We start from the raw sequence: 12,823 nt of genomic DNA, 5'->3' as shown, positions 1-12,823 counted from the left end.
ACCAACTGCATAAACTGTAAAGAAATGTTCATAATATAGTGACTGAGACATTATTTAATATACCTTAGTCAAATTTTTAAAATTGTATTTCTAAAAATTTAGAAATAATATAACAAATAATAATGTAAATTACTTTTACTGTTTCTTACGCAAAGTGACTATATGCAATGCATTTCCGTATGAATGTCTGGTTGAGTGAATTTTTGCAATAGCACACGTTAATTTGGTATTTTAATTGCCGTTCCAGAATCGTGAAAATGTACAAAGTCTCACAATTTGCAACATTTTAAATTCCCTTTTAAACAACTAGTAACTCGCACCATGCAGTTAACCTCACTTTCGCCGAGCCGAAACGACGGGAGGAAACCCCCTGTGGGCTAACCGACCTAGTGTGCCTGACCACATTGGGGAAAAAAATACTGAAAAAAAAAAAAAACGCTCCTCTCCCAAAAGTCCGGGAAGACACGTCACGCCACCTCGAGGCTCGCTCTGATCTGCCGGCAAGGCAGCGCCCGGCGAAAGTTCCAGTCTGTTGCCGCGTGTATTGCGTCCACGGGCTGGGCTTTCCCAGCAACGCACTGACTTGAGGCGTGAGAAACGGTGAGGAGCTGCCCCGGCAGTCGCCCGGAGAGTGGCGCGCCGGCGGGAGGGTGTGGGACGGAGCGGGTGTCCCCTGGAAGGCTGACGTGTGGTGCAGTGAACTACGGCAACCTGCTGCTGCAAGCGCTGCTGGAGCACTGGTGGCGGCCGCTGCAGGGCGACGACGAGGCAGAGTGCCAGGACCCGGCGGGCGGGCCGATGCGCGGCGGCAACGAGTACTTCTCCGTGCCGGGCCACACGCCGGTCATATTCAGGTGCGTGTCGTACTCGGCCGTCTGCATAGATGTATATTCCCACCATCAACTGGCTTTCATTAATTATTTACGTGTATGTATGTATTTATTTATGGTAGGGATGGGGCGAATCCTGATTTCCTCGAATCCGAATCCTAACTCAAATCCTCGACTGGAATTGCCGAATCTCGAACCCGAATCCAAATCTTTTAACAGATGATGTCCACATATCTAATGTAAGTGAGATGTATTCTGCTTGCACTAAAAGTCCCTTGACTTTATCACATGTAGTTTGGTACATTTCTGGTATAGCCTAAGTGTATATAAAGACAAAAAATTTTTCTTGAGAAATTTCAGTTTTAGTACAGATTAGCGGTTAGGATTTTTTCTATAAATAAGCTAGAGGTCTGCGAGCCTAAGAATTTTACTTCGAGCCGAGCTTGAGCTTTTGTGGTACAGTTACACTTTTGGGAAATTATTTTTATCTTAAACTTAGTATAATGTTTGAATAAAGTATTAAAATGAAGTGGGCTTATTAATTTTGGGTAAGTATTGACAGTGTGTGTTTACATTTTGCACTGCTAGAAAAAAATAACATTTTTTTTTCTATTGAATCTTACCTGTTTCCATTGGTTTATTAGTAACTGATATCATCCAACTAACATAACCAAGTATATGTTTGTGTAAATGTAACATATCTTTGGGAAAATTTCATCCTTGTCAATTTTTCTGGAGTCCTTACTGAGCTTCAACAAACTTAGCACCAAAAATCATGTTGTTTGAAAAGTACATTCACATTGTTTCAACATTTCCACTTTTCAGCACAATAATTCTGAGAGAGATTGTCACAGAGTATTAAATTCTGTTCTTTAATCTATCATGCAGAACAATAATTTGTTCTGCACGTTCAGGAGTTAAATTAGCTCTACGATTGGAGATGAGATAGTGTTTCCAGCAGAAGAGAAGCGTCTCTCGCTGGCAACCTGCTTGGCTGGAATGCTTTAGTAAAATTGCTTAACCTCAAAATTAGTGTCAAATATCTGTAACTGGTCATTAAAGTTTAATCAATTCAAAGTAATAAAAATAAAAGCATTTTACTTCATTCAATTTACACTTGCAAAAAAAAAAACATACACACATAAACCTACATGGAAATTAAAGTCTTTTTCAATATCCTGAAATCTGAAATATGTTTACTCATGTCATTAAATGTAGAGCTGTATTGAAGAAGCCGATTTTGCCAATATTTAGTTGAATCGGCATTTCTGCCGACTTCCGATACAGTACGCTTGTTAATTTTCGGCCGATATTACTGAAAAACGAAAGAGACTGACATAACCTAAAAATCCACGAGTACCATTTTCACTTTTCGTAGTAGTACTGCATTCTTTCACATCACATTATTTCTTAGCAAAATGTGCCAACCGTACATATCAAAGTTTAACATCCTTTTTTTTTCAACAATGTTCTTTAATTTAATATGTCATAAATAAATAATACATTACTATCACGGTAAATATACATCTCGGTTGTTACGGTAAATATAGTGCAAATATGGTAGCCATCATGCTTCTGTAGTAATTATGGTATCTACAAAGAATCTTTAGTTCTTATTATGGTAATTATCTTAAAATAACTATTGGGTTTGTACTGTAGTTATGGTACATCATCCATATTTCTTCGTATGTTGTTGTTCATTTGTCTTTTTTTCATATTTACGTGCGCAGAAAGTTTCAGAAAAACTTTTAACGGACTTTATATCACACATTTAATGGCGTAAATGATGAGACCTCGGGCAATTTAAACGCTTTATACGGAAAAACCTACCATGCGGGTCCTCGTAAGTGAGTTTTACTGTATTTTTTTTCCCGTAAATAGTAAAAAACCGAATCCTTTGACGAATCCTATATCAGACCCGCCGAATCTTCGAATCCCTAGGATTCGGCGGATTCGGCGGATATTGGATTCGGTCGCCCCATCCCTAATTTATGGGTTATAATGTGCCGGCCAACAGTACATGTTAAATACTTTTAGGGCAGGCACAAACAAAAAACTGATACACAAGAAGTACAGGACAACATACAAGAGGCAGGCACCGCCTACAGGTATGAGCCACTACAACATGTAGCCGCCAAACACAATGTGGGCACCACTAACATGCAGGCACCACCTACTACAACATCACAAGACAAGGCAATAACTATACACAAAAAAAATTAACTTTTTAATAATGACATTATTGATTGCAAGTGACTTAATTAAAAATAAGATATGAGACTAATATGAACTATGCACAGATCAGAGGAGAGATCACGGGTGGAAGCTCTGTAGGTAATGGGGTTGGACGGAAAGAGGGTGGCATGCCTTCCTAGTGAGGATAGGGAGGAAGTGAAATGGGCTGGAGGAAGGAATGTTGGTGTTGAGAGAGATGGAGATGACAAAGAAGAGGGGGAGGGGAAGTGTGAGAAAGGGGACAGCGCTGCATATATTAGAAAAGTTTAGATGTACCATTAAAGTTGATTGTGAATAGTGTTAGGTTTATTTATTATATGTTACTGCGTGTGCTTGTGGTCACAGCCTTTTAATTTTTCATTGTAAAAAACTTGAAAATTTTTTGTGCCATTTTTCCTGGTTAACCTAATGGCCATAAACCAAAAGTTTTTGTGAAATGAACATGAAAATTAAGTTCATTTTGATATTGCAATGTAAAGATTTTTTCTCTAAAAAGAGTGAGAGTAATATGTGTATTCGAAGAACATGGAATTAAACTAAATTTTATTTTGGACTCATTGTGCTTGAAAGAGTTTTACTGCCTGATTCATATTTAAAAGTGAAATGGGTAAAGTATGCTGATGTGGTGCTTTGCAGTGAAGTTGGAGGAAGAACCCTGTACCGACTTCTTGTTAGAGACGCAGGAGGAGAAACGGAAGGTGTTCTGCTCAACGAGACTGTACCACCGTGGGTTGTCGACATTGTTGTGGAGAAGAACCTTCCCAAGTTCATCAAGATACCTTTCTATTTGCAGCCGCATGCGTCGTCTGGAATAAAGAGCGTTAAAAAGTTAGTTTCTGTGGTTTCATTTCTATGGAGAAGTTTGGTATTGATCTCTCAAATAGTTCTGTATCATTATCAGGATAACAGCTGTTGTTATTTTTGCAAATAAACTACATTTCAGCCCCTAGCTAGACAGTCATACAGGAGTACAAATGTGTGACTCCAAAATAGTTCAAGCTACCTGACTTTTCACAATCATTCTTCTCAACACTATCAGATGTAATAAAACTCAATTATTATTTTCTGGTGGATTTAGTGAAGCCATAGTGATGGGAATTTCCCAATCGTCTTCCAGCAAGGCAGTCAGAGTTTTATTCCAAGCATATTTGAGCATTGTGTTTTTTTGAAATGGGAAAATTGGGGATTGCTTGCTAACAGCTGGTGGACCCTTCATTATATCAATTCTTTATTCATTAATTTTTCATGTATTCATTTTCATTCGTTCATTTCATACATTATTCATTTATTGATTCGTTCATTAATTATTCATTAATACATTCATTAATTTGGTAGATTTATAAGTTTGAAAATAGATTTTAAGTTATTTATTCATTTATTGATTGATTCATTCATTATTAATTAATAGTCATTAATTTGGTATATTTGTAAGTGTGAAAATGGATGGTGAGTCAGCAGCGTGGGACCTGCAGGGAGATGCAGGGAGGTGCACTGTGCCGGCAGGGACCGCCTGATAGCCAACGACTTCATCCAGGTGCGCAAGGTGGCGGAGCACGTCTACGAGAAGGTGCTGTGCGCGGGCTCGGAGTCTGGGTCGGTGGCGGGGGGCCCCGGCTCGCCGGGTGCCGCGGGGCCCGACACGGAGCCCCAGGAGACCGGCTCCGTGGCCGAGGAGCGGGTGGAGCTGCTGTGCAACGACCAGGTACTGCACTGCCATCTTCCACATTCAGAATACGTATGTTAGGTAACGACAAAACTATCTGTTTGATAGTCCAGAATCGGATTGTTTGCGTTCCCTTTGCAATATTTTTTTTCTGCAAGTAGCAGCCCGTCACCTGTGTTTCTGTCCATTTTTACTTTAAGTCTATACAAGCAGTATTAATCCAATGTACTGAAATTTTTAATCCTTTCAAGTTGGTGTTATGGAGGTTACATTGTATTTCATTTTGTACATTTTTCACAGCTGTTTTCATTTCTTTAATTTTTTTTTTTTTACAATCAAGGGGTGACATATTTGTAAGAAATAATGAAAAATCAGTTTTCTCTTACAATACAGTTGAAATTAAAAGAAAAACTTATCGATGAAGTAGTGGTGAAATCATCTCATATTTACACGTTGCTTCCTAGGTTTACACTGGTTTTGATTATTAACAGGAGCTACCTAAATTTTTAAATTTAATATTCTAATCGGATGTGCATCAAGAAAATATGTGTGGATTTAGTTCTCAATTTTATTAGATATTAGTTAGATATCGACTGCCTTTGGGAGCCTGGCTAGCTAGCTAGGATTGTTTCCCAGCGTATTCCTACTGTCTCTTCACATATTCTTACCAACGTGCTTTGTTTCTCTAAAGTACCTCACAAAATTGAAAACACTTTCTTTATTTTAAGTTGTACCAACAATTGAAATTAGTTTAATTTTTTGGGATGCTTTGCTCTTTAATTAAAATTTTAAATTTGATATAAAATTAAATCACAATGCCTGGTTTTACAGCACACATTCACACTCAGTTTATAACATATTATGAATTATTGTAAAATTAAAACCAGATTCTTTCGTTTTTTTGGAATTTTCCAATTGTAAATAAGCATATATAACATTAACACTAGAGTGCAAAACTGAGACTAAGTTGATAAACTAAAATAGTAGACAGCTCTGAATATTAGACTGGTTAAGAGATGAGTTTTGAGTATAAGAAAATTTTATAACACGATGTTACTTACCTATACGTTCATATTGTTATTCCCTGTACAACGAAAAAATAATCACAGCCAAATGAGCTTTTGACTGAAACTCTTTTATCAAAAAGTTAGCTATACTAGGAAAATTAAACTGTGCTTTATCTTTAAATAATGTAATTTTAATTTGTCCGCCTTTTTTCCTTCTTTTGTTTTAATGTGTTGATTTCCTGCTTATGTTTTATAAAAAAAAAATCTGGTCCATTTTGTGAGTGTAATAACATTAAACCTTTGATGATTGAAACACTCCTTTTTGAGATACAGTACCACTTTTCTTCTTCCGCGTTTGGTAGGAGATGGAAAGTGAGAGAGTTGGTTGGTTACTTGTACCTCCCCCTCAGCTTTTATTGTTATGTATTGGTTAATGTTTAATCCTCAACATCTTCAATTTATAAATAGGATAAACAACGTGTAATTAATTGTCTGTTTTTGTTGGTCTTTATTTTGCATATACAGTAAAGTCAAGATGAACTGAGGTAATGTGGACCACAGCAACCTCGATTAACTCAGATAAAAAAAAAAAAACAGGTTGTCTACTCTGAGATACTAAAAAGGATTACTTCAGTAGCAACTAGGAGACAACTTTTGTTTCTTTAATCGTGATAAGGTTGTCATGACATTAAAAAAAGTACTGCAAACAATTTATTTTATAACAAAAATCTGTTCCAAGTACAAAAACAGCAGCTGTTTAATGTATTCTACAATGCAAGGACACTTTAAACATGCTTGAAAAATTGATTTACACATTTTGACAAAAGTCTTTAACAGTCTTCTAGAGGCATGGTGGTGGAGTGGTCAGAACATGTGCCTCCCACAAAGACGACTTGGGTTCAATACTGTGGGCTGAGGGGGGTCAAACCTGGAGTTTCGCTAGTGGGAAACGTGAAAATGTTGCCGTGGCCTGTGGATTTTCTCGGGGTGTTCCTGTTTCCCCCACCAATTCATTCCGTTTCTGCTCCGTACCCATCTCATCTAACCTCATGCATTCTTCAGGCTGGCGGGAACGACAGATCTGTTGCTTGGGCTCCTATGTGTCAGCCGCATTACATCCATGTAGACCCTGCCTCAGGTAGCATTGCGTATTTCACTGGCTCGCATCTTGGACTCATCATGTTGCACAGATGCCACAGCATAATGACGTCAGCTGGTGACATCTTGTAGAGTAGTGCCTTGACGTTAGCGCTCAAGCCCTCCTTTTTCCTGATTCCATTTTCCAGGTGCCTTTCAGTTGATGTGATGTCATCTTAACCATCCTGTTTTTATCATGTGACACTAAATTGGTAGTAGCCTCAAGAGTTCACGTTGCTCGTCTACTTCGTCTGCTTCATCCTGTCGTTTACATGTTTCTGTATGTCTGTTTCTGAATTGTAAGTACATTTGAAAGGTCACTTATGGGACATATCGTATTCAGCATCTAAATGGTGTTGGTTTTTAGTACTTCAATAGTATAATTTTTTTGGGTGAAGTTTTCAGCTTTTCATGTCACACCATAATTAACTGAACAGTTAAATCATGTATCATGCAGTCAAGGAACTTGTACAGTCAGGTGCCCATTAGAATAGGTTGGCTCGGATGTTACGGAACCTTGGTTAATCGAGACACTACTGTACCAATTATTTACTGATAAAATGACGGGGTTATATCAATCACCTTGATTAGTACATTCCTAATACCTTCATCACTGTGTTATGTTGTCTGTGGGTGGTTCTCTGACCAAACGTGGAATGTGACAGGTGCTGGATTCGAACATGGACCATCACTGTGTTAAGTTGTCTGTGTGTGGTTCCCTGACTAAACGTGGAATGTGACAGGTGCTGGATTCGAACATGGACCATCACTGTATTATGTTGTCGGTGGGTGGTTCCCTGACCTAACGTGGAATGTGACAGGTGCTGGATTCGAACATGGACCATCACTGTATTATGTTGTCTGTGGGTGGTTCCCTGACCAAACGTGGAATGTGACAGGTGCTGGATTCGAACATGGACCTGCGAACTGTGCGTCACTTCATCTGGAAGTCGTCGACTGACCTCACCTTGTACTACCGCCCGCTGAAATAGGGCCGGAGTTGTCCGGGTGTCTCCTGGCTGACTCGGAAAAGGAACAGCAACTGATCAAAGAGAGTCGTACATCTAGTCTGTTAGCCCGTCGTGCCAGTCGCGTGGCGTGGCGTGGCGTGGGAAGTGTGCCGATGACTGTGCTGGTGATGGCAGTGGAACGCATGCCAGCATGTGTCACAGTGGTGGGCTCACCCGACAGCATCTCACACATTCTACCTTGGAATTGCGGCAGTGTGTACTGTATTTGAGAGTATACCGTATGTTAGTAATGTGGTTGTACACATGTATATATTTCTATTTGTTTGTTTAAAACCTAATAAATACATACATACTCAGAAAGGATGGCACCTATAACAGTTCTACGATTAAATATTTTAAGAAGAGACAGTGGAAAATATAATTTATAATTCCTGCTTGTAGCATTTATATTTTTCCTTGTAGTATTAATGTGGCATTAATTCAAATATTAATACCATGCAACATTAAATTTACTAAAATAATTTTATTCTATGAAGTAGTCTATAAATGAAGGAGAAAAAAACAGTTTTAAGAAAAAATTTTTTCATTGATAAATTATTTTAGTCACCAGTTTTCATTACAAAACCAAATCTTTTATACTTCAGCATTGTGAAGTGATAAAGGCTTGTGTGCATACAATATGACAGGAAGTTATTGTCACCTGCACACCTTGCTAAGTGAACCTCATGGTGGACAGTTGAAGAACTAAAACCTCTGCCTCCAAACAATATCACTGAGCCACTTCCAGCCACTGCCCATATGTGTACGTGAGACGCTGTTCTTCATTTCATGCCCACTTCACCAAGAGGACACGAACAGACTGCATGAGGTGAAACTAAACAAAATCAATGGTGCCACTGATTTTAGTGTGCGGTGTGGCACACTACTCTGTGGTCTTGTTCTTAACTAGTTTTCACTCCTTTGATGTGTGTGCTTTGACACATGACAACCTAGGAGATCTCGGCTGCAGAACAGGAAACCAGGAACGTTATAGACAAATTTAACTAGACTGGTACAGACCTGCCAACGCTCACGATTTTGGTGTGAGGCTCACGATTTTAAGGTCCATCTCACGCCCTCACGCCAAAATAGTGTTTCCTCACGATTTTTTGGGGCCCCAAGATTTTGTTTGTAAAAGTTACAAAACAAGTTTTACGAAAGCTTACAGTAACAAGTTTTCATCAATACTCGAGTCACGTAAAGGAAGCAATTTTTCATTTTGTAGCGTGTGCCGTGCTGATTTTTCTATCTTGCATAGTGGAAGAGGAGACATTGTGAAACATGTCGCTACAAAAAAACACAACTAACACGTGAAGTGCATTTCTACCAATAAAAAAATTAATTTTGCTGTGAACAGTGATAATAGTGTTACACGAGCAGAATGTTATTTTACATCTTTTTTAGTTGCGGCCCTGCATGATCACTACACAACAGCGCTAAATTATGTTCAAGTAAATTAAATCTGCAACCTATAATTTGTTGAAATAAATTTTGAAGCAGAGACCATGTAACATATGTACAGGTATGTCACTTAAATTTAAAGATTCTCATTGATTGTTTTTTATATCTGACCTGTATTTATGGGCCTGAAAATTTTTATCGAGGACCTCATGATTTTTTAAATTTGAATGTTGGCAGGTCTGCTGGTAAATGATGCCTGTATTCTTGTTACTTCTATGTTCCACGTATTTACATACGTATGGGTCGCACATTTTATGCCGATTTTTTTGTTTTAAAAACATGTAGTGCGATCCTTTCCAAGTTTTTCATTTTGGATTTAAAAAAAGTTAAGAGTTGTTGAATATGTACTAGACTGTGTTGGTTTTTATTAAATATCTTATGAGTAAGTATAAATTTTAAATTGTTTGATTAAAATATCTGAGCGGTGGGTGTAAAGCATCATGAAAGCGCCATTACGCTGCGTCTACCACCTGTCGGGCGGCTACCTGGCCGCCGCCGGTAAGTGACACAGCTGTCTGCCACCATGCTGGCGTTCGGCAAGAAAGGAAAATATACAAATAAACCAGCCAGAGAGGGGGTCCATGCATGTGCGTGTGAGTGCGAGTGGCCATGCAGCAGGGTTTATGGTTCTCCCTCCCTCTCTCACTGTAACTTGCACCGTTCACAATCATCACGTGTCTTATCTCGACAGGTTTTGTTTTTTTGCAACTGTGTCCAAACATGGTTTTTGTGCGAGATTTCCCATGCTTTCTATTGCGACATTCCATGACAAAACTGCTGTAAAGGGCATACTTGTTTTTATTGAAGGTACTGACAAAAATAATTGACATTAAATGGTAGCATGATGTCTTTACTTTCTTGGCGAAAGGGATGGGTATGCATACACACACACACGCACGCGCACACACACACACACACATATGCATGTATGTATATATACATACACACACACATATGTATGTACGTATATATGTACGTACATATATATGCACACACAATAGACGGGAAGGATAACAGGGGTATAAGTAATGTGAGCAAGTCGTTTAGTACTGACCATTGATGTTTAAACATCTAACCTTGGTAACGAGCAAATTCATGTGTTCTTATGTTGTTCATGTTGCAAATTAACTTATAATTCAAAACTCAGACACAAAACTTAAAGTGTTAAAGTATAATTTTTTTTTAAATAATTCAGGGCATGATAACTACACTGATCAATAACATATTTGGTTTTCAAGTACATACCAAAATTTCTAGATGGGAATCACAAATCACACGTTTTCTTTCTTCACCCACCGCTAGAATTCGCTGCCTGAATTGTAAATGTTGCTTGCCATCAACACTCACAGATGATAGCACAAAATAAATGGCAACTCTTATGGTGAAAGTATTAGTTTTTATGCCTAAAATTATAGAGGCGGCCCTTTTGTGGGAAAAAAAAATACAGTATTTGCATAAAACTGTGATGAGGTTTTGGGAGCAGCAGAGTTTGACGGGAGGGGAGTGTTCGAAGGGAGGTTGTTGACAGATACTGGTTTCTTGTGGAAGGGCAGAAGAGCCTTAATCAGTAAATGCAGTCGTAGAAGGGCAGGTGCCTGCCGTCTGGTTGTGTATGGCACAGCCAGGCTTTCAGTTCTTCCGTGCTTCCTAAAGTATTTCAGCTATTAAATGTTTACTGTAATATGATGCATAGATCATGTTCAGGGTTGCTACAGGTATCGAAAATCAGGCCAGGGAAATGAAAATGGTCAAGCAAATTATAAAATATTTACCGCTTTTGCAGTCGACTCAGCACCTCAAAAAATAGTTATATGTGACATGTAATGTTTTTTTAATTTGCAGCCTTTTTATTTTTAACATGATCTTTAAAAATAATTAAATGTATTCAAGCATGTTTAGATGCAGGTTTGATAGCCTACATTCAGTAGTTTTTTGGTGAATCAATAACAGTAAATTCACAAACACGTGTGTCAATCTGAAATGATTTGTTGATTTTTTTCAAAATGGCAATTTATTTAATGCTCTTTCATTACCTGTTGACAACTAATCCAACATCAGCTAGCATCTCAACAAATGCTGGCGAACTAAGTGTTTTTAATTTTTGAGTCTGCTTAGCTTAAAAAAATGTTAATTAAACGTAGTAAGTTAATTAATTATATAGCATGTGCTAAAATTTTAATAAATCCTGATGTTGGAAAAAGATGATGATGGAAGTGTTTACAAGTAGAAATGATTTACCTAGTTGTGTTTTCTACAATCTCCATGTTTACTGGATGGATAGGTAAGACCACAAAGCAAGGAAGGTAAGAGAGTTTCAACTCATTTATATATTTAATGCTCCTATTTTTTATTGGCATATTTGACAATAGTGTAGACATTTAGAAGCAACTCGATAATCTAAAAGTGGCTTACTTTTGGCAACCTTGAGTATTTTTTTTCTCACTGTCACTCGTTGCTGATAATATGTACTTTATGATGTTTAAAAATATTTATTTTGCAATACATAACAATTTCCTGTACCAAATACTAGCCTCAAAGTGTAAGTGCTGGAAATCATAAGCTCACTTTTTTTAGTGAAATCGTTCACACATATACTACATATAATGTTACGTTAGAGATATATACATGTCATATGATGTGAAAACAACATTCAAAACATTATAAATACATATGTGCAAACAACTTTCATGTAATGCAACACACACTGCTTTAACCTGGAAAATGATTTTGTCACTAAAATACAATAAAAAATACAGGATTGAAAAATGTAATTACAAAATATAATTCATACATCACATATATTTATATTTTGCTTACTTCTTGGTCACCTTAATGCCAACCTTTTTTTTTTTATGTTGATATTATTTAAGTTGGTGTAAATCTTTTATAAACATGTGTCTCAAATATGTTTTCACCAAAATTGCAAGCCAAAGTCAATTCTTTGATTCTCACAATTCTATCGACGGCAGTTGTTTTCTATAAGCTTGTTTTTACTTATGCCACTTTTGACCACAGTTGTTCATCTTTGCATCGTATGTGCAAAAATTACATATGACCTGCACAGGGTATCTATTTTACTCTCTAGTTTTTTACCCACCATAAATGGCTGCGGATGAAACCCAATATTATAACTACAGGCATACAATATTTGTTAACTTGTAAAAAATTGAGAAACTGAATGGACAGAAAAATCTAAAGTAGTAATCCAAGTAACTTTCTACACTGTTAATTGCTGCAAAAATTATCATGGTCATATTTTTTTAAATTATTGCTAAAATATTTTGCATACTTAAATCTAGTTGCACGTTTTACAGCAGTAGGTGTGCACTCAAGTATATGTTATAAAACATTTATCCTTGCATTTTGACAGGTGGCGTAGTGGGAGATCCAGTGAAGTGTAAACATTTAACCTGGGTAACGAGAAAATTCATGTGTTCTCCTGTTGCAAAAAAACTTATAATACAAAACTCTGACATAAAA

General features: G+C 37.4%; 1 protein-coding gene across 2 annotated transcripts in view; it reads left to right on the top strand.

Moving 5' to 3' along the window:
- LOC134542684 (WD repeat-containing protein 48) overlaps positions 1-8,203 on the top strand; it is a 51,593-nt gene extending 43,390 nt beyond the window's left edge. Inside the window, exons 10-13 of one of the 2 annotated variants that reach the window (XM_063387139.1) lie at positions 698-854; positions 3,702-3,893; positions 4,600-4,767; positions 7,772-8,203. In XM_063387139.1, coding sequence (XP_063243209.1) covers positions 698-854; positions 3,702-3,893; positions 4,600-4,767; positions 7,772-7,859 — 605 coding nt within the window. In that variant the 3' untranslated portion in view covers positions 7,860-8,203. Of the gene's footprint in view, positions 1-697; positions 855-3,701; positions 3,894-4,568; positions 4,768-7,771 lie in introns of both variants that reach the window. The other variant, XM_063387138.1, reaches the window with a different exon arrangement.
- Positions 8,204-12,823: the final 4,620 nt, after the last annotated feature.

Source organism: Bacillus rossius, assembly GCF_032445375.1.
Source record: "Bacillus rossius redtenbacheri isolate Brsri chromosome 9 unlocalized genomic scaffold, Brsri_v3 Brsri_v3_scf9_1, whole genome shotgun sequence".
Classification (NCBI taxonomy): Eukaryota; Metazoa; Arthropoda; class Insecta; order Phasmatodea; family Bacillidae; genus Bacillus; species Bacillus rossius.
The sequence above is the reverse complement of the archived record's forward strand: the minus strand, read 5'-3'. Positions and strand labels throughout refer to the sequence as shown.